The 22,989-nt window shown below is 43.9% G+C and overlaps 1 protein-coding gene across 1 annotated transcript in view; it reads right to left on the minus strand.

Annotated features, from left to right (window-relative positions):
• CPO (carboxypeptidase O) overlaps positions 1–22,989 on the minus strand; it is a 174,280-nt gene that overhangs the window by 35,333 nt on the left and 115,958 nt on the right. The window contains exon 5 of the mRNA XM_086954077.1: positions 3,719–3,921. Within this exon, the coding sequence (XP_086810203.1) occupies positions 3,719–3,921 (203 nt within the window). The remainder of the gene's footprint in view (positions 1–3,718; positions 3,922–22,989) is intronic.

Consider the following 22,989-nt stretch of genomic DNA (forward strand, 5'->3'; position numbering starts at 1 on the left):
GGGCACCTGAGCAAGATATATTGTGAAGCCCCCAGCCTCCCACCCCCCATTTGGAGCAACCTTGACTTTATTACACCTTTCAAGATTATTCAGGACCTTGAGATGCTAAACAATACTGAATTATATATAAAACCCTCAGAAATGTGTCCACACAAAAACAGCTGTTAAGCTCATGGTGCCTGATATCCATCAGTCCAACAGTACCAAAAACAACTTGAACAAGCATTGCTAAACCCACCAACAGTGCCAAAAGCAATGTTGTACCATAAAAAGTATGGGTTGGTCTCAAGGGCTTGTGTGAGCTAGGATATAACTAATTACAAATATTCCCAGAATTGCATAGTTTTGCCCTGTGGAGTTTGAAAATCAATTTCTGCAGAGTTTGGCACCTAGCCAGCTGTGTATGTGTATTTTCCACTAGTGTGAAACTCACATGCAGGCCTTCATGACCTGCTTATTAGGAATTTCTTGTAGAATTTCTTCCGTGAGCCATACTATATGTCACTATAGTAGAGCAGGCACACTAGAAAAGGACTTGAGCCTGCTATTGTTTAGTTAACTCCAAGAGAAAACACAGTTTCAGGTTTGTAGTTCAAATGTGGAAAAAATTGGGCTGTAAAATCAGTGCTGGCAATACCACGCTCTGGAAGTGTTATTAGCTTAAAGGAGTGATGGCTGCAGGATTCCATGAGTGAATATCTTTCATCTTTTGGTTACCTTGTATTGAAAGACCACAGTAATAAAATGTATTGTTTTACAATTATTAATATTTGGTAGACCAGGAACTATAATCTACATTTTCAGTTTATATGAGAAGTTGTGGTCTCTAAGGAAGCATTTTAGGCAATTTGTGCAGTCCACAAATGGGCTCTTTACTTACAACAGGGTTGGGCAGGGATTACAGGAGAGGAAGTTTAACAGTGTGGCCATTATACGTCTCCCTTTTATCCATTTTGCTGTTGGCATGTTGTCAGCACCTCCCCTTTCAGAAGGAGGGGAGGTGCTGGGGCTGGGTGGAAGGTGGCCTATCCGGCAAGGTGCAGTTTTTCAATGTGGAAAAGCACTGTGATTGGCACACTGCGGGTGACTCCAGGAATAGACATGTTCTGAACCTATTTAGGAGTAAAAATCTCTGGCACTGTGCCCCTTGCTCACTGCACCATTGGAATCAAGCTGGCCTGGCTGATGAGAGGTGATACTACCAAAGCCGGTCCCTGGATGCTTGGTTCCAGTTAGGAGAGGACCTGGCTTGACAGTTCAGGCTTGACTAGTTCCATGAAGAGCAGGGTCTAGACTGAATTGCATATGGCTGGATCCAAACTGAGGAGATGCGGCGAGCAAAATAACAATGGATTAAACCCAGATTTGTGACTGAGGGTGAGTGTTTGTAAAGTTATAACACTCCGTCCATCATTTTATTTTGTGATGTTGCTATGTGTGCCCTGAGTGGCTAAGGTTATGCCCAGACATGGGTCCCTGGCTAGCTGCGCCACTGGATTCAAGCTAGCTTGGATGATGGTGGGTGATACTCTGAAACCGGTCCCAGGATGCTTGTTTCCGATCCAGGGAGGATTTGGCTTGGCATTTCGGGCTGGACTATTCCCCTGGGGAGCAGGGTCAAGACTGATTTGCATATGAATGGATCCAAAACTGGGGTGACATGGCAGGCAAGATAACGATGGATTAAACCCAGATCTGTGACTGGGGGGTGAGTGTTTCTAAAGTTATAATACTCCGTCCATCATTTTATTTTGTGAGTTTGCCAAGATTGACTTCAGCACAAGGCTGCATACCTCTCCTTCCGATGCAGATGTTGCTTAAAAAAAAAGAAATCATTTGTGATCTGAGATCAGGCCGGGCCTTACTACACCATGTAGATCCATCACCTGGCATCTCCAATAAACCGTGAAGTCACAAATATTTCCCTTTTTTTGTCCTCTAATTACCACACAGATCTCTTCAGTACTGTTCAGTCATACATACATTTATTTAAGTTTCAAAATCCTTTCATTCATTACCCCAAGCCTATGTAAGTATAGTGCCACGAACATGTGAACTATATCAAATCTAAACTCTCATCATATTACATCATAAGTACTCAATTGGCCATTCAGGTGCAAAATTGATGACCAGTTAAAAACCTATATTTTCTGTTGTTTAACAAATTATGACTACCACACGATTTTTTTTCAATTTAAGTATTTCGCTTTATTGCATGATTAATTAAAACCTTTGCAAACAAATAAAACATATGTTTGAAAAAACACAACAACATCATTAGTAATACTAAAATTAGTTAAGAGCCTTTACCGCAGGGAGGCGGTAAAGGTTTGCTTCGAGGGCAGCAACGTCCGGTTGGCCTGTAGCCTTGTCCAGTTTAGGAGTGCTGCAAAAGTAAAGTTAAGTTTGGAAGTACTCTAACAAACTGGTCACCAGTTCAGGCCCACTGGCCTCTGAGGAATGTACAACAACACTGTCCATAAGAAACTCTTCTGGTAGTTCTGTTTATCATCACGATTCCCATGCAGTCTTGCAGCCACCTTGGGCTGGCAGCTAGCACAGCGAAATACATTTTATTTATATACATTTTTATTTATTGTGCCATCCCAGGCTCAACAACATGGGCCAGGGAACAAGATGATTACATATATGGGAATTATCCGGGAAGGGGCGCAACGAACCAGGAGAGCAAATGATATGATGAACCACAGACTGCCACCGTCAATAACAATCTTTCTGTCGCCCGCTACAGCCCAAAACACTACCAAGATCTAAATCCGTAATACTAACGTCAAAGGAACTGGGATTATACAGGAGTTCCCAGTACTTAGCATTCCGACAAATGCTGTATTTTGCGCCATCTGACCCTCCTTACTAGCTGTCTCGCACACCAGGTTTAACTCCCTTGCAATTTTATGGAATTACTGTAATTTTTAAACAAGCTCTTAACCAATTTTATTATTACTAATGATGTTATTTGTTTGCAAAGGTTTTAATTAATCATGCAATAAAGCGAAATACTTATATTTACTACCACACGATTTAAAAAAAATCAACAAATTACACATCGATAATAAGCAACAGAGAGAAAAAAAAGACAATGTACTCTGTCTTCATTACATGCTAATTTGTGCGAATCAACCACAAGGACACATGATTGTAAGAATTTACATTCAATCTATCCGTATGTGCCACAAATTTAGCAATATATTTGGCATCAACGTGTTTCAGTGGTAAAGTGCTGGTTTTGACCACATTCTCCAAGACCAAAGAATATCTATCACGTGTACAATACAATAATTTAAACTTTTTACTTCGAGGAGATTCCCTTCTTCACTGTCGAAGTAGAATTGGTGACAGGAAAGAGTAGTAACCTCATCAGCACTGAATGAAGTAAATTCTAAGTTTGGCCTCCTCACTTTACCGAACTAATTGATCATGGGCAAATCCCTATATCTCTGTTTGCTCAGTTGCCTTAAATTTTAAAAAGAATACTAACCGCATGTATGCATTCGGTTGGAAAAAAATAATATTTACAAGCATCGCCTTTTGCTTTGTATTTATTTGGGTTTTGATCTAATGCAGCACATTTCTAACAACACATACATATAAACAAGTCACCGAAGGTTTTACTATAGCGTCTGTAAAGCCTACCTTACCGGTCCAAAGAAAAGATCCCTGAAAGTCAATGCACGTTGTCATGGAAACACCATCTTACCATCACCTTGTGGTTTCTTGAGACCTTCCCGGAGTACCCGTATGGGATCAGGATCAACTGGCCAAAGGAGTGGATGGTCAAGTAGCAGATGATTTCAGATTTCTTGCTTTTCACAAAATTGACCATAGCTTTTGTCTCAGGCTCGGATGCAGGTTTTGTTCCACAGTATTCTTCAGAAGTGCAATTTGGAGCAACATCAACACCTTGAAGGAAGTGAAAAGGTCGCACAGTTAGATTTATGTGACTTCAAGGATGGTCCTTTTTCCTTTTCCTCCCAGTGATCCCGCTCTCTCCGGGACCTGAAGCCTAAAGGCTCTGGTGAACTGCCCCTCACAAATCTTCTCTCTCCCCACTTCTAGTGAGGGCCTCCTTCCTCCAGTTCTGTCCCACATGTTCAGGTATGCTTAAGAAGCCCTGGCCTCGCTTTAATCCTGTCTCCTGCCCACTGGACATGAGCTACTCATCATCAGCCATCCTCAACCATGGTACGTCAACCAGGGCGCTGGTGGCGGTGACTCGCCATTCCTCCCTCACCCACAACCGCTCAGTTCCGCCCACTTCCAGCTCTCAGCTTTGCCTTTCTTTCTCACTGCTGCCCATCCCCTTGAGGCCTGGCCTCTCAGTCTCTTCCTCCCACTGGCAAACCCTTACTCCCATCCATGTGCACATGTGATGGGACAAATCTAAACATACATAATGTTGGTAATTCTTGGGATACTGACTCCTTGAGTAACATTTGCGGTCTGTTCTTTTTTGGCTTCTTTTGCTGTTGCTTGCAGCCGCAGCCAGTACATTTGGTGTAACCTGTACGAGATTCACGTACTCACGCTCATCCAGCCATCCAGTCATGCACTCACCACTCATCGAACTGTTGATTCATTCTCGCATTCACCCACCCACACAACCACACACACCTTTAGCAATCAATAATACAAATCACTTTAACTTTAAAAACTCAAACCTACATTGGGTTTATTGATGTTCATATCACACGTACATATCCACAGACACACACATATTTTGCACCACTGACTTTCAATTCACGAGTTCGTGACCGAGATCAGCAGCAAATAAAGTTGTTTTACTCCAGAACCCATCCTCCCCGGGTAACACTTTTATCAGCCTAACATATTGCTATTTTTGTGTTTTTTACCATCCGATGATTAAACACTTTAATTCCCCGTTTCCAACTAGTGCCTATAAAATGATTTTATGCTACTAGCTTAGTGGTCCCACGCTCATCATAAATTACAATAAAATGTGCTTTTAGTCTGCATTGAACGCAATTCTTTTAACGGTTTCCCAAACTATTTTCATCAATTTGTAATGCAAGTTCGCTAAGTATTACATTTCTTTAGTAAACTACATTTAATTACACCAATATATTTTCTGAAAGTGGATTTTATTTTAAGATTGTTGGTGCTGCAAAATGCGTTCACCGAATTGGTGAGCTTTTCCAGTTCCTGAAAATGGGGTTAGTCTAGACACCATAGGGGATTGAGTGTCACCACAGACACATTGTTGGGCATTATTGGCCTTAGAATAAGTCAATGATGCTAGTTACAGGCATGTTCAAATGTGTGCCTCTCAGCCCCAAGGATTCCAGGCAGGACAATTGTGAATTCTGAAGGAAATTTGGGGCCCTTTGCAGAACATATTTTAGGGCCCCGTGCTTAGAATAACTTTTAATTTATTACCAATTTTCATCTCATTTAAACTGTCGTGAAGCCAAAAGTAGTGAATTATAGATTACATTTTCGAAAAGGGGGGCACACAAATAAGCGGCCCGGGGTCCATCAGCCACCCAGAAGGCATAAACAAATATTAATAAAGCCTTTCCTTCTGCACTTGAATCTAGACTTTTTTGCTTAGAATTCAGTAGCGAATCAGACCGTTCCTCCAAAAGTAGAAAAGAGACAGTAAGGGAGACTTTATGGATGTTTAGTCGAGTACAGCATAATATTACAATAAAACATTTGCACACAGAGATTAACATTGTGGACCTCATTTATGCGGTTTTGACGTAGGGCAGTGCCACAAGGAATCTTGCTGCATTGCCTTACCTCAAAACAAAAGGGCAAGAATGCGCCATATCTAAGTGATACAGCGCATTCCTGTCCTTTTCCCCAGCAGAGGCGTACAATTGCTTGCCAAGCGCCAACTCAGGCATCCTTACACCCTGGGGCTAATTGATTTTGTGCTGGAAGAGACATCGTCCTGCCCAGAATCACTCACAAGAGGGGATTTTTTTCTTCTATGTGTGCTGCAGGACACATTCCCAGGTTTACGATTTCTCGTAAATCTGAGACTGTGTCCGGTTCCATGGGTGTTGTTCATGCAGTTTTCTGCGTGAAAGGGGCACATATTTATAAGGCCATGAAAAGCCATGTAAATTGGCTTTACGAGGCCATATCAATATGCTGAGGCACATTGCATCTCCGGAACATCAAAAAAGTGACGTTTCCTGCAGTGCAAAAGTGCCGGCAGGGATGCCCTGTACTTTAAGTGTTCAATAATCATAATTGTAAAGTATATACCCTTCAGAACAAACTTTCTCGCTGCAACAGTGAAAATTGAATTAGTGCTCTCGGGATTTTCACCAATCACATGACTGAAATCTGAGCATTTTAATTTTAATTCTGTTCCTCTCCTTTGTACCTTTTTCTCATATTTTATCTCTGCCCTTCTCTTGCTAGACTGTGTCCTCTGATGAGTAAGAGAAATGAACCGGGGCCTCCGCAGAAATATTTTCAGGGGGGTGGGGGGGGGGGGGGGGTGTATATAATTAGCAGTGCGGCTGGTGACATTTGAAAGTGGTGAGGCGGAAAAGTTGCGGCTGAGTGCACTGTGGTGAAGCGAGCGTAGTGAGTGAGCTTGATCGGCATAAGGGGGGCTTGGGTGAAATTCTCCATCCTAGAATATTTTGAAAAAAAGATTGGGAAAATGGTGCATTTTCAAGTACATTTGAGAAAGCTCCTAACACAACAAAATGTAACATAGATAGTGAGAAATATTCCAGTGGTGGCCTATTACCATGCTAGTAACTGCATTCACCTGTATGATAAGGGGTGAGATAGTCACCAAGGCCAGTGCGTGGTTTGAGGGCTACTGTAAGTGGTACTAAATAGACCATTGGAAAACGCCTGAGGCCTGCTGTCAGTGTCTTCCCAAACCGCACCTCTGCGTGCAGAGACTGTAGCCGACCTGTGTCTGCTTCCCACACATGCTTCTCCTTGAGATTGAACTGCTCGCTTTAAAAAGTTGAAACAATAGCCAACGCCCCATAGACATACAGGTCATGATTTCTGTAGCAAAAGGGAGTTTTCACAAACACATGGTGATTCAGAATCGTTTCCTAAAGCATACGGCATGGCCTATGTTTTATTTCCATTTTTGGACTGCAGTTTTGTGTAGGTATTTTATAGAAAGTGACGCCAAAACACACCAAAAACTGGGCTGGACTAGCCGTAGCGGCCATCGGGCAATCCCCCGGTGCACCGCATGGGTGGAGGCCGGTTTTGGACCCCTGGGGAGCGTTTTTGTTACCGGGCTGTTTTTTCAGCATAACTGCAAAATCGTCCCTGTAACAAAATCGGCAGAAAACCGGCCCTGACAAAGAGCTCGGCTGCACCCCTAATCTCCCTGGGGGAGGGAGAGGAGGGGTCGAGCACTTTGCCAGGGCCGGTTTTGGTTCCCAGTCCGGCCCTGACCACAAATAAATGAAATTGCAAGCGGAAGTCCAAATGGTATCTGAAAAACTGGTAATTACTCTAACACCATAAACTACATAATTTTTCAAGACCATTTTGATTAGGATCAGTTACCCAAACACAAAAAAGCATATGCAATGAATGAGATGGTCACTGTTAATTTATTCTCATAATTTGGGATAATGAGGAAAAAATAGATTAAAGCTCAGGGTTTCATAACTGGCCAAAACTGTTGTAAAAACATAAAAGCAAACAAAAAGAACACCAGCTGCTTACAGTGGATAGCAGTAAAGCTACAAATAAGGGTCGGTTTGTATGAACTACATGATTATCAGCCGGATGGGGCCTGCTTCTGCACAGAGCCAGGACAGAGTTCACCATATACAGATAAGCCCCATTTGTGCCTGCTGTACAGCCAGACGGCGTTCACCGCAATGAGGGGCACAGGGCTGTCCTGGATAGTTCACACCTCGTGATGCATGTCAGACATATTTTCTAACACGCAAGCACAAGCACAAGGAAGGGGGTGTTGAATAGGCCTGATGGTAAATTTTGTTCCGCTTTGCGGAATTTGTGTTATTTTTAAATTTTTTCGCGTTCCGCGGGGAGTGCGAAAATGTCAAAACTTCCACAATCTGCAGCGAAACAGACTTTTTTTTGTTTGCGCTTTATAAATACGTTCCCGCGCACGCAGTAGTGGCTTACCTGGTCCCTTCGTTCACCAACTAGTTTTCCTATCCATTCGCGTGCACCACGAGATGTTGGATTGTTGGTAGCCAGTCGCGTTCTCCCGTGAGAGTTTGCGAACGCAAACACGTCATTCGCCTCGGAACAGGAAATAAGCAGTAAACAGACAAAATATCGAATTCAAAATATAGAATAGCCATAATATCGAAGTCAAAATATAAAATGGACAAAATATCGAATGAACAGAATATAGTGGTGAAAAATATTGAATTGAAGGTAAGTAATATAATATCGATTTTTTAAAATATAGCAAGTAAAAATATTGAAGTATATAATATAGGTATTAAAATATATCGAATTTTTAAGAATATAGAATTTTTAAAAGTGTTTTGTATGTTAGTATATTTATGAAAAGTGTATATTTTTTTGTAATTTATTTTAAGTAATGAATTTTATGTTATTTAATTTTTGCGTCATTTAATTCTGTAACGGGTTGTGGGTTTATAGGGGAATAGGGTGGAAAGTAATTTAATTGTAATTAATTAAATATGTTAATTTATTTATTGGTATTCATTTTGAATTAATTGTTAATTAATGTTTATTTGGTAATTAATTAATTTTTAATTGAGAATGAATTTTTATTAATTGATTAATTGATAATTATGTTAATTTTATAAATGTATTTTCCGTAGCGGGTTGTGCGTTTATAGGGGAATAGGGTGGGAAGTAATTTAATTGTAATTAAGTAAATTGTTTTTATTTATTTATTGGTATTGATTTTTAATTTATTGTTAATTAATTGTTAATTTGTAATTAATTTGTATTAATAGGTAATTCATTTTAATAACTAATCTTTATTTGTATTTTTAATTGATTAATTATTGCATATTATTAAATTGGTAATAATTTTAATAAACTTTTTATTGGTATTGATATTTAATCTATTTTTATTAATATTTTACATCTTTACTTTCCCTACTGTTAAACTCACTAGAGTGGGAATAGTAATTTTTACCCCTAGGCTATCCAACCCTTTTCCTACTGTTGCACTCTCTGGAGTGGGAATAGTCATTTTTACCCCTAAGCTATCCATCGCTTTCCCTACTATTGCACTCTCTGGAGAGGGAATAGTAATTTTTACCCCAACGCTATCCAACGCTTTCCGTACTGTTGCACTCTCTGGAGTGGGAATAGTAATTTTTACCTCTACGCTATCCAATGCTTTCCCTACTGTTGCACTCTCTGGAGTGGGAATAGTCATTTTTACCCTACCGCTATCCAACGCTTTCCCTACTGTTGCGCTCACTGGAGTGGGAATAGTAATTTTTACCCGTACGCTATCCAGCGCTTTCCCTACTGTTGCACTCACTGGAGTGGGAATAGTAATTTTTACCCCTACGCTATCCAATGCTTTCCCTACTGTTGCTCTCACTGGAGTGGGAATAGTAATTTTTAAACACACAAATGAATGGTTGTGGGTCTAATGAAAATTAATGAGTGGTGCCTGACTGACAAAGGAAGACAAGAAAGAAAAAATTAGTTCAATCATGTAACAAGGGATATCTCCACATTTGTAAAGATACCCATCAGTTTTCGATCGGTTCCGCCCTATTCATCATTTGGGACTCCTCACACCAAGGAGAGTATTCCTACCACAACTCGATGTTCAGAGTAGTGGTAGCCCTAATATGTCATAAGGTGTATGCTAAAAACCGTGAAAACTGAATAGAAAGCAGTGAATGATAGTGTGATAATGGTGAAGGGATATAAAATTGGAGAAGATAGGAGAAAAAAGCTTTATTAAGTATCTCCTATGTTTCCAATACTAAAAAGTGCTAGAAAATAGTAGAGACACAAATATCTACTATTATTAGTGCAGTATGGTCGACATGTTTTTGCAGACTATGGGCCCCCCGGTGCCCAGCTGCATTCCTCAGGACCAAATCTAGCTACTGCTTGAACACCCCAGTGTAAGAAGAAGAAAGGGATGTGTACCAACTTAATCGTTTAAAAGAAATAACTTATTTTACATTATATTCCTGTAAGTGAACCAGGTGTCCCTTGGCAGGTGTAGGTCCTCCTTGCTGAAATGCAAACAAAAGACATAACACACACAAACAGGCACGAACACCACATTAAGTGACTATTTTTCAAGCTCAAACATATAATAGTGTTTTAAAGCAAAAAACGGGTATGTCAAATACATATCCCAATTGAGTGAGCCAAGCTTCTAACTCCCAAAAAGGATTTTTTGGCTACCCCGGCTTACCTTTAGGGAAGGAGGAACGCTCTGCGCCTCACCTGGCGACGGCTCAGGTAAGTGGAGCCCGCGCTAGAAAGTAAAAGCACATACATACACAAAGAGTGTCAAATCCAACCACAGAACCAGTTTCATTTCAAAATGGTCACCATTCAATTATGGGCTCATTGTCTTGCTCAGGTCTTTAACATAGCGTATTATTTAATGACTCGCCTCCTTAGATGTAACTGTTGGCGAGTCCGTCTGCATCAGGCGCATATAACGTGGTGTAAACTACATACCGCCAGCACCCTCACTCTAATTATATGTACCATGTGAGATCAAACGCGAGCAGTGAGTGCTCATCGTGACCGCTTGATCAAATCTTTAACCTAGCATGTTGGTCAATGACTCGCTTTCTAAGGTGTAACTGTAGGCGTGTCCGTCTGTGTAGGGCGCATATAGCGTGATGTAAACAATATCCAAACAGCTCCCTCGCTCTGGCTATATAAAAGATATGCGATCAAACAAGAGTAGTGAGTGCTCATCGTGATAGCGTAGTTAATGGATGGAGTGACCCTGCTCGCAACGGCGCTTACCTTTCCGTCGGTACTCCTGGCGTCCTCTGTGCCGTTTGGGGAGGTACCGTGGAAAAGGTAAACACCATCTTTGTACCGGCGTCCACCAGCAAAACCTCGTGGGAATCACATGTGTGGGCCAGATGGGAAATGTAGCCTAGATCTCTCCCTCGTCATTGTCTCGCAAAATATCGCAGGAGTAATGTGCGATACCATGCCTTCTGGGAAGTGTAGTCTATGCACTACACCCCGTAGAATATACTATTCACAGCTGACTTCATATTTTATCAGTGTCGATTCATTTAAAATACAAAATATTCTGGTTTTCTTGTATCTGAAATCCGCCCCCTCCCTCTGCGTCATTGGTTGTCCGCATGTAGCAAGGGTCACGTGTACTGGCAAGATGGGTGGGGATTATCGTTTCATCTCATCTCGCTCGGTACCAGGTTGTTTAATGTGCTCCTCCCGACACTAGATATTATACAGTGTCCGGGACAATCCCTCCTGGTGTATAAGGACGGGGATATGGGGCCGAACGTTTTTATCGGCCATCATGTGCATAACGTCCTTCTGTTAATAGTCACAGCACTTCTCGTGTCTAATTTTTGTTCAAGGACACACAGACGACTCTTCACAAAAGGATTAAAGGGCCTGGTTGTAAAGTATATATCTGCCAATCATAGATGTTATCATCATTTAAGTGCGGTCATACAGCTGACATGGCTTAGGCTCAATAACCAACCGATATGGTGCTGCTCATAGCGAAGCCCAAGGGATGTCTTCATTTAAGCCAGTCTTGTCAGTGTTTAATTTATAGACCCACTTCTGTTTGATTTTAAAAAGATGTTTACTAATATCTACTACATGATTCGGAATTGTCGGTTCCTGTATCACCGTCCATGTGAAGTCAGTGGGGCCATGACCCACCTCTAAAAAGTGGTTCGTGAGCCTGGGAGCCTGCTTTCTGCACCTAATGGTACTTTTATGCTCAGATATTCGTACCCCTATCTTTCTAGTGGTCATGCCCACATATAGCAGCTGACATGGGCAAGTGATTAAGTAAATTAGATTCTGACTATTGCAATTAGTAAAACGTTGCTGCTGCCAGGGATGATTACTACTGATGTCAATGCTAGCTCGATCCGGACCTGCTCTCGGCCGAGTGTTGACGCCGAGAGCAGAGCACCGGTTTTGGCGACCATCTTGGGTCGGGCTGTAGTTCGTGACACGATTCCCAGCGTCATAAAAGGGACACGAAGGGAGAGTGCCGGTAATTCTAACCTTGCACGCACTTTTCACCCTCCTGAGGCGGAAGCCGCGAGGTCTCTTGCCTTTCCTCACATTTTAATTGATTTTAAAATTGATTTTAGAATTGAAATTGTGTTTTCTTGTACTTTACTACACCTGAGCGGAATAGGTGTATTGTGACCCCCCTGTAACCCTCCTTGCGCTCAGTAGCGCCTCAGACCCTTTGACACCCCCTCCTTTCTCGATCCGGACCTGCTCTCGGCCGAGTGTTATTATTATTATTAAATGGGTTTTATTAAGCGCAGACTACCCGGAGGCCTCGTAGCGCTGAGTGTAACTGGGGGGCAAGTGAGGGTAGTGTGATTTAGGTGAAGAGGATGGTTTTTAATTCCTTCCGGAATTTTAGGAGATTAGGCTCACCGCGCAGGGAGACTGGCAGAGAATTCCATGCCTTGGCCGCATTCCAGGAAAAGGAGCGGCCCCCCCATCTGGCACGTTTGACTTTATTCTCAGTGGCCAGAAAGGCTGTACTGGAGCGCAGCGACCTGCGGGGGAGATATGGAGTAGCCAGCGAGCAGATCATTGCTGGTGCTTCCTTCCACATGGCCCTATGCATAAAGCACATTGATTTAAACAGTATTCTAGCCTTAATGGGTAGCCAATGGAGTCTTTTTAGAGCAGCAGTCCCTGAGTCCCGCCTGTTGAGGCCCAGCAGGAGGCGGGCTGCTGCGTTTTGCGTGACCTGGAGCTTCTTTGTTGTAGTGGCCGGAGCCCCTAGGTACAACGCATTCCCGTAATCTAAACGGGACAGAATAATGGCTTGCACCATGATCCTGCGGGTTTGTGGGGGGAGAAGTGGTAATACTTTTCTAAGCATACGCATCAAGCCGAAGCAGGTGGCAGATACGATCGTTGCTTGGTGATTGAAATTAAGATTAGCATCAAGCCAGATGCCCAGGCTCTTTATTTGGGGTTTGGACTGAGGCTGGGTGCCCATGCATGGGGGCCAGTTCGGTAACGGGCAGGGGATGTTTGGGTTCCCAAGAATCATGAGCTCCGTTTTATCACCATTGAGTTTTAGGTGGGAGCTGGCCATCCATTCATTAACTGCCACTAAACAATTCCTAAGATTAGGCGAGGAGGTGTTAGTTTGGTTCAAGGAGACGATCAATTGAGTATCGTCAGCATATGTGACTAACTCCAGGCCAAATGAGTGGACAATGTCTGCCAAGGGGAGCATATATATGTTAAAAAGGGTGGGGCTCAGGGACGAGCCCTGAGGCACACCCTGATCAAGAGGCCAAGTCCTGGATTGCGTAGTGCCCTCAACTACTCTGAAAGAGCGATTTTCTAGGAAGGATTGTAGCCATCGAATGGCTGTTCCTGATACTCCTATTTGCTTAAGACGGTGGATGAGGATGGTGGTGTTTACGGTGTCGAAGGCGGCACTAAGATCAAGCAAAATAATTGCTGTAGTGCCGCCTAAGTCCATCTGTTTCCTGGCTAACTCGGTCACTGTCAGAAGGGCCGCTTCCGTTCCCAACCTGGGGCGGAAGCCTGCTTGGGAATCGTGAAGTATACTGTTTGATTCCAGATACTGAGTGAGAGATGTATTGATGTGTCTTTCGAGCAGTTTGCTAACCCAGGGGAGCAGGGATATTGGGCCATAATTGGCCATGTTATCTGGATCTAAGGTGGGTTTTTTCAAAAGAGCTCGTACTTGAGCTTTCTTCCAGGCCGTAGGGACTATGCCAGTAGTGATGGAATTGTTAAGGATGTTAAGAATGACTGGCAGTATTGTGTCTGTGATCTTTTTTAAGTGGCATGGAGGTGCGGGATCGCTTGGGGATCCAGATTTAACTTTTTTCATAATGCGCTCCAGAGCGTCAGCTCGTACTGAGGGGAACTCTGCTAATCTGTGGGGTGTGATGCCGGGTGGCGTGGTTCCTTCCAGGTCAGCTAGATTTGGTGCGACAAAGGCCGATGAGATTGTTTGTATTTTTTTGTTAAAATATTCCGCCTGATTATTGCATCGGAATTGTGCTTTGCTGGGATCCGGAGGGGTGGACGGGGTATCAATTAGAGATTTTGCAATTTGGAATATTTCTCTGGGACAGTTGTGGGCGTTATTGATTTTGTCTTCAAAGAAACGGGCCTTGGTAGAGTTAATCTCGGCTTTGTATTCTTTTATGGCATCATGATGGTTTACTTTAGCTGAGCTGCTGCGAGATGCCCTCCAGGTTCTTTTTAGCTTCCTACAATGTCTTTTCATTTCTTTAAGTTTGGGAGTGTACCATGGTGATTCCTTGGATTTAGTCTTTTCTTTTAGGGTTGTTTGCGGTAACACAGAGTCAAGGGCCTTGGAAATCCATAGGGAGTAGTTATCATACAATAGTGTTTGGTCGTCCTTAGCTTGTGGGATAGTGGCGAGCAAAGCATCTGTCCACCTGTCAACAGAGAGTTTAGTCCATTCTCTCCCCTGGAGCGATGTACGCGGGGGTAGTGGGACAGAGGCGGTGTGTTGCCACCGTAGGGGGACCAAGTAGTGGTCAGACCATGTGAGGGCCATAGGGGTCCCTGCTACCAGTCTGTGGTCGTTGCTAAACACTCCGTCCAGAAGATGGCCTTTCTCATGTGTGGGTTAGAAGCCCTTCTGAGTGAGTTGGATAGCTTCCAAATTCTCTAGCAAGGCTTTAGTTGAGGGGTCATCTGGATTATCCAGATGGATGTTAACGTCACCTAGTATGGTGAGGTGTGGGCTAGTAACAGCTAAGTCAGCGACTTTAAGTTGTAAGGAGTCGAGGAAATCTCCCATTTGGTTTGGGGGGCGATAGATAAGTATGCCTGAAAAGGTCACCGTAGGTGATGAGTCAAGGGCGAACTGCATGCTTTCGCAGTTTGATATTGAGCCTGCGTTAGTCCTACATTGGTATTGATTTTTATAAAGGATACCTATTCCTCCTCCTCTGCCGTCTGGCCTGTCGACTCTTTGGAGTAGATATCCCTGTTGCAGGAGGGAGGTGATTTCAGGGTCTGACGCCTCTTTGAGCCATGTTTCTGTGAGAAAAATGGCATCGGGGCTGATGTCCTCTAAAAGAAGCGACATTTGAACCGTGTGTTTAGTGAGCGAGCGGCAGTTTAGCAGAAACATTTGGTATGTTTTGGCAGGTTGTAAGTACTTTGCCTGACACGTAGGTCGGTAGCTGCAGTGGGTACATGCGCTGGTTGAGTTGCCGAGTACAATAGAGTGTAGGCAGCCGTCAGGGATGGGCGGCATGAGTTTGATCAGGGTTTGGGAGTCATACGTGATTGTGGTGGCATGGTTTGGGGTTGATTGGACAGAGGATGTGGCCCCTTGCCCCGGTCTGGCGCGGACGGGCGCAGACGGGCAGGACTTTGGCACGACTTCGGCGCAAAGTCGGCGCTCCCGCTGCGCTCCCGCTGCGCTCGTCCGCTGCGCTTCCTCCACAGTGCCATTTATGCAGGGGAAGGGGAAGAGTGTTGACGCCGAGAGCAGAGCACCGGTTTTGGCGGCCATCTTGGGTCGGGCTGTAGTTCGTGACGCGATTCCCAGCGTCATAAAAGGGACACGAAGGGAGAGTGCCGGTAATTCTAACCTTGCACGCACTTTTCACCCTCCTGAGGCGGAAGCCGGGAGGTCTCTTGCCTTTCCTCACATTTTAATTGATTTTAGAATTGAAATTGTGTTTTCTTCTACTTTACTACACCTGAGCGGAATAGGTGTATTGTGACCCCCCTGTAACCCCCCTTGCGCTCAGTAGCGCCTCAGACCCTTTGACAGCCCCTCCTTTCTCGATCCGGACCTGCTCTCGGCCGAGTGTTGACGCCGAGAGCAGAGCACCGGTTTTGGCGGCCATCTTGGGTCGGGCTGTAGTTCGTGACGCGATTCCCAGCATCATAAAAGGGACACGAAGGGAGAGTGCCGGTAATTCTAACCTTGCACGCACTTTTCACCCTCCTGAGGCGGAAGCCGGGAGGTCTCTTGCCTTTCCTCACATTTTAATTGATTTTAGAATTGAAATTGTGTTTTCTTGTACATTACTACACCTGAGCGGAATAGGTGTATTGTGACCCCCTTGTAACCTCCCTTGCGCTCAGTAGCGCTTCAGACCCTTTGACACCCCCTCCTTTCTCGATCCGGACCTGCTCTCGGCCGAGTGTTGACGCCGAGAGCAGAGCACCGGTTTTGGCGGCCATCTTGGGTCGGGCTGTAGTTCGTGACGCGATTCCCAGCGTCATAAAAACGGGCTGAGATGACTCCGCGCAGCGGACGCGATCAGCGGGCGCGCCGGATCTGCGCCGGAGTCGTGCCAGAGTCCTGCCGGTCTGCGCCCATCCGCGCACGACCGGGCATAGGGCTTAGGGACTCTGGTACACGCACCTGTTATACCTCAGTGGATATCCTAGCACTGAAATCTGACAGGTACATACTATCTCCCATCACATATGCTACTTTGAAGGAAAATAACATCTTGCACATACCTAGCTGTAAGAACCTTAGTCCTCCACCCCCCCTAAAGCTAGCTACCCTCAATACCAGGTCATTGCAGAAACACCACCTGGAAATCTACACCCTTCTACAAGACGAGACTATCGATATCCTGACACTCACCGAAACTTGGCTGAGTGATGCCTCTTCCCCGGATATCATCGCAGCCCTTCCTAGCGGATACGATATGATCTGGCACAACCGACCAGAGGGGGCTCGAGGTGGGGGTGTAGCAACGATCTTCAAAAGGCAGCTTGCGGTAACCAAAATCTTATCGGAGACCACAAATACCGTCGACCTATTAGGGATAAAAATCACTATGAACAACTCCTGTCTTACCATCCTAACAGTGTATTGCCCACCCCAAAGTACCTCAATGTTTAACGATCTCTTTTTTCCTATAATATCAGACTTATGCACACATTATAAAAACATCCTGGTAACTGGCGACTTCAATGTCCATTGGGAGAAAAGTGATCAAGATCCGCTAGTCCAGAAATTACAGACCACTATGACCGCTCTTGGACTAGCACAACTTGTGGAAGCTCCAACCCACATAAAAGGCCACACTCTAGACCTTCTCTGGTCCTCCATGTCAAAGACGGTCATTACAAGCATTACACCTTGTATCTGGTCGGATCACCATCTAATCCTGTACGACATACCGCTAAACAATTCCCAGACTAACCTCCCTTTAAAAACTAAAAAAGTACGCCAATGGAAAAAAGTGAATTCCGATACCCTGGCCAAAATTCTGCCCAAACATAACTCCATAATTTCCCTAGATGAAACTGACCTTGACTTAAAGTATGATGCGATAACAACTACCCTCAGGCAATCAATCGATGAGTTAGCCCCCGAAAAGGTACAAAAAGTAAAGGGTGCAGAGAAAGGAGCCCCTTGGTTCACCCAAAGCCTACGTGAACAAAAAAGAAAGCTCCGCTATCTCGAAAGATGCTGGAGGAAATCCAAAAAGGATACCGATAGGGAATCATATAGAACATCGTTTCAAATATATAAAAAGCTTATTGTTTCAGCTAAGAAGGATTACTACGAGACACGCATAAACAACGCCACAAACATTCAGAGAGAAACCTTCCAAATCCTGAAAGAGCTAAGTAAGAAGGAGGAAAAGATAGACATATCGATCGACTGTGATACCTTTCAAGGATACTTCCTTGAAAAAGTAGCGACCATCTTGTCTGATATTAAGAAGGACAATCCAGTCTCACACTTCGAACAACTGCCTCCTTTAAATCCCTCAATCCCTATCCTTACCAGATTCCCCGATATCGGCCCTACCACCCTGAGACAACTGGTAGCATCCACCAAGTCAGGCTCCCCTGCCGACCCGTGCCCACCCGACATCTTCCGACTAGCAGTTCCGATCCTAGAGGAGCAGATCTTAGACCTCTTAAACACCTCACTAGCTACTGGATCATTACCAACCTCCTTTAAAGAGGCTCGCGTCAGACCCCTGATAAAAAAGCCTGGGGCAGATCCATCCAGCCTAAAGAACTACAGGCCTATCTCCCAGCTGCCATTTTTGTCAAAAGTTCTAGAACAGCACGTGCTAAAATCCCTGTCATCCCTCCTGGAATCTCACCATCTTCTCCTGGAGCGGCAAGCCGGTTTTCGTGCCCACCATAGCACAGAACTTGTAATGCTGTCTGTACTAGACGAGCTTAGATGCATGGCTGACAGTAAAAAGCCAAGCGCCCTGATATTATTAGATCTTTCAGCGGCGTTTGATACTGTCAGCCATGCACTGCTCCTGGGCAGATTAGCTGGATTCGGATAGGAGAGCAAGCCCTCAAATGGTTAACAGCCTTCTTATCTGGGAGGACGCAGAGAATCCAGGTAGCAGATCAGGTCTCCGAGGCGGGTGCCTTAGACTGTGGAGTCCCGCAGGGCTCTGCGCTCTCTCCACTCCTATTTAACCTTTACTTACAGCCATTGATAGAGTCTCTGGCAAACATGAACTGTAAAGTTTTTAACTATGCCGACGATACTCAGCCGCTGCTGAGTATCGATAACACATCATCGTCTCAGTCCATGGCTCAAGACATATTACGTTTTACAGTAAACTGGATGTCGTCCAATTTATTGAAAATCAACCCAGAAAAAATGGAGGTTCTCGTAGTTTCAACCTCGTCCTCCCCCTGGAATGATTTGTTTTGGCCACAAGAACTTGGACCCACTCCTAAACCGTGCCCTAGCGTTAAGAGCCTTGGTATGAAAATTGATCAGGAACTCTCGATGGCTAACCAAGTGTCCGCTGTAGTTGGTTCTTGTACCAATCTAATCAGGCAATTGCGTAAGCTCGTCCCCATACTCTCAAGGAATATGCTTCGAACCATTGTCTCAGCCACAATAGTGTCTAGAATCGACTACGGCAATGCGCTATACCTTGGCCTCCCAAAAAACTTATCAAACCGTCTTCAGGTCATTCTGAATGGCGCAGCGCGCTTGATATTTGGAGTGCCAAGGCGGACACACGCCTCCCCTTTGCTCTATAGGCTTCATTGGTTGCCGATAGTACAAAGAGTCGAATTCAAGAGTATGTGCATCTGCCACAAAGCAATCCACGGACAGGCGCCAGCCTATATAAAAGAGAGGCTTGAAATATACAAACCTAAACGCGCCCTGCGATCGTCCGGCTCTTTTTTGCTATCCTGTCCACGCTTTAAGCTGGCAACAAAAGGAGGCAGATCCTTTTCAGTTCAGGCTCCGATCATCTGGAATAAGCTACCGGAGGCGCTTCGCAGAGAGTCCAACCTTCTCCACTTCAGGAAGTCCTTGAAGACTCTACTCTTCAAAGACGCATTTACTTCCCAGTAGACGGTTACTAGCCTTAGACTCTCTTATATACTCCCCCTGTTTCTTGTTGCTGTACTTGGTTAGTAGCGCTTTGAGACCTGTCGGTGAGCTGGCGCGATACAAAACTCAGTACAAATACAAATACTAATTTGAACGTTTGAGGACATGCTGTGCAATTTCCACATGGGTGGTGACCCTCAACTGCAGGCATATCACACAAAGTGCCTACAGTCCTTGTTTCAATGATCTTGGGCCTAGTGTGCACCAGTCTGTCTCTTAAGTTGGTGCCACGCTTAAATGCAAACAGTGGTGGTGGTAGCTGCTCGGCTCCTGTATTCAGGATTGACCAATGTTTTTTTATAATTTTCTGGATACTGTTTGACTGTGTGCTAAAGGTGTGCCCGCACGTCATCCTCTGAGTTTTCTCTTTAGGTATAGATGGTTCAAGCAGTGCTTCCCGATTGTTGTTATCAGCTCTCTTCATAGCACGGCGCACCCATTTTTTAGCATACTTTCTAGAGCAAAGCTGGGTCTCTAGCGTACTGACATGTTCTTGAAAGGCTTCCTTGGTTGAGCAATTTCTCTGAATGCGCAAAAACTGCCCATACGGGAGATTATCCCGAAGTTCCTTGGGGTGACAGCTATCATAACATAGCAAGGAATTTCTAGCCATTGGCTTTCTGAACAATTCGGATTTTAATCCTTCCGGAGTTGTTGTTATTAAAAGATCCAGAAAAGCCAGCTGCTCCTTGCTGTGTTCAATGGTGAACCGCAAAAAGGTGTTCCTTGAGTTCAACCATTGATGAAATTGAAGTAACTCTTCAACGCTACCTCTCCCCACTACCAAGATATCCTCTATATATCTGCGCCAAATCCGCATAGATGTGCGGTATGGATTCTCTGCTGTAAGGATGTGGTCGTGTTCAAATTTATGGACATATAGATTTGCTAAACTTGGAGCAAAGACACTGCCCATGCTGGTCCCAGATGTTTGTAGGAAGACAGTGTCCTCGAACTGAAAAAAGTTTTCTTTCATGGCAATGGTGGCTAGGTCCATGATCAAGTGTATAGGGGTGATAGAATCCCACTGCCTCTCCGATACTAGGTTTTCGATCACCTGTAGGGTGTCGTCCTGAGGGATGGATGTATAAAGCGACACGTCGAATTTGATCTCAGGAAGAATATGAAGAACGTCTTTCGTACCTTGTAAGAATGTCAGCATTTCTTTGACGATAGGTTGTAAAAATACGTCTACAAATGTCGACAATGGCTCTAGCAATGACCCGATGCCGATTATTATTGAAATGGGCGGCCCGGGGGCGGTCTCTGTGCCTTATGTACTTTTGGCCGTACGTAAAAGTAGGGCATAACGGGATTGCAGACCCTTAGGAACTGTGCTTCGTTGGCAGTAACCCATCCTTCTGCCAGGGCTTCCTTCACTATGTGGCCAATGACATTAGTCAGTCGTGCTGTGGGGTCTTCTTTAAGAGGTTTATATGATCTACCGTCCTGTAGTTGCCTCAAACATTCTGCCAGGTACACAGTTGATTCTAGCAGTACTATCTCCCCTCCCTTGTCTGCCGGTTTTATTGTCAGAGAGACGTTGTTGGAGTGGGAATAGTAATTTTTACCCTCCCGCTAACCTACGGAAAAAATATTGTATATTTGTTATTAATATTATGTTAATATATATATTTGTTCAAAAAAATAAAATGTATGTTTTTTTATAACTTAAATTAATTATTTAATAATTTTAATGTTATTGAAGTATTTTAAGTTAATTATATTTATTATTTCATTAATTTTAAATTACTTTTAAGACATTTAAAAAAAATCGATATTTTGACTAACTATATTTTTTAAAACAATATTTTTGATTCGATATTTTTGTACTTACCTGTTTGTAGATAGGAATTTGACATTTTTGTATTCTATATTTTTTCCTCGATATTTTGGTAATTCTATATTATTGTAATCGATATTATGTCAGTGATCCGAAATAAGCATCGCTAGCAAGATGGCCACGCCCATTAGCGACCGCATGGGCAAGTTGGAGATAAATTTCCCCGTGAGCACGCAAAAACACATCGCGAACGGGCGGGAAAAGCAATCTCCGCATCTTCGCGAAAGTTCCGCATGCTTGCGTAGATTTTGAGCAATTTTGCGATAATTTCGAAAGTCAATTTTGCAAATTTCGCAAATTCCGCTCACCCCTAGTGTTGAATATGCCTAACTTGTGCATTTACAAGAGAATAAACCACACCAGGAATCAATGAACGTGAGTCCCAGGCACGAACATGCAGTGCACTTACTAATGTACATATTACTTAAGGTAAGTGCGAGGGGAGTGCCTGGCAGAGGTCTCAGGATCCTTGTGCTGCTACCTCTATCCCAGGCATCTAATAGGTGAACCTTTGAACTCAAGAACTACAGCTCGTTCTTATAGCATCCAAATTTCTACCTTATGCCTGGCTGAAATGTATAAGGGCAGGGGTAACACCCATTGCCTCGGTGTAAATGCAGTTCCACCCTCTCCCCAGGGTCTGCATTTCCACCTTGTGAAGACCAAGTGCCTTCACACAGAGTTGAGCAGTACTGCTGAAACAGGAAGTGACCTATCTTTGCACACCCAACAGTCAGCTGCTGTGTAATTCTGTTTGAGCAACCTTGAAGTATTTAATTAATTACAAATAAATGGCATTGGCACAGGAACTGCCATTAAGTCTGCAGGCCTGGTTGCCAAGCGAAAGTGCAGTGGAGAACACCCCGACTCCCACCACTCGTAATGGCAGTGAATCAGTATTTCATCATACCTATCTTTAGTCTCCTGTCGATCCAGCTGGTGGTTTTCCTGGTAGTACACCTTCCTGTCAAAGTCCCTGGCTTCTTCCCAACCCTTGGGCAAAGGCATCTCCCACTGCGGCATCTCCACCACTGCTGATAATTAGATGGTGAAAAATCCAGGATCCAGGGGGGACAGGCACCCCCCTTTGCTTTCAGCCATTTAACTGGGACTGAACATGAAAAAGGAGGATAGCAGTAGTAAAGAAAAGAAAGTTACAGACTGAGATAAGGTTGAGAATGGGTGTAGTAGGGAGACGCATAAGAAAAAGAGAAAACTGGGAAGTGAGGAAGCTAGAAAGAAAGGGCCCGATTCACAGAATGAACTTAAGACTCAATCCTAAACTTACTACTATTTTGGCATTCACAGAATGAACTTACTACTTTTGCTATTCACAGAAGTTAGGATTTTGTCTTAAGTTTGTCTTGAGACAGACTTAAGACAGACTTAAGACAAAATCCTAACTTCTGTGAATACCAAAAGTAGTAAGTTCATTCTGTGAATGCCAAAATAGTAGTAAGTTTAGGATTGAGTCTTAAGTTCATTCTGTGAATCGGGCCCAAAGATACTACGATGAAAAGATAGGAAGAGAAAGAGAGAGAGAGATAGGTAAGATAGTAGAGTAAGGAACAGGAGC

The sequence above is a fragment of the Lissotriton vulgaris genome, chromosome 2_1 (genome assembly GCF_964263255.1).
Source record: "Lissotriton vulgaris chromosome 2_1, aLisVul1.2, whole genome shotgun sequence".
In the NCBI taxonomy this organism is placed as follows: domain Eukaryota; kingdom Metazoa; phylum Chordata; class Amphibia; order Caudata; family Salamandridae; genus Lissotriton; species Lissotriton vulgaris.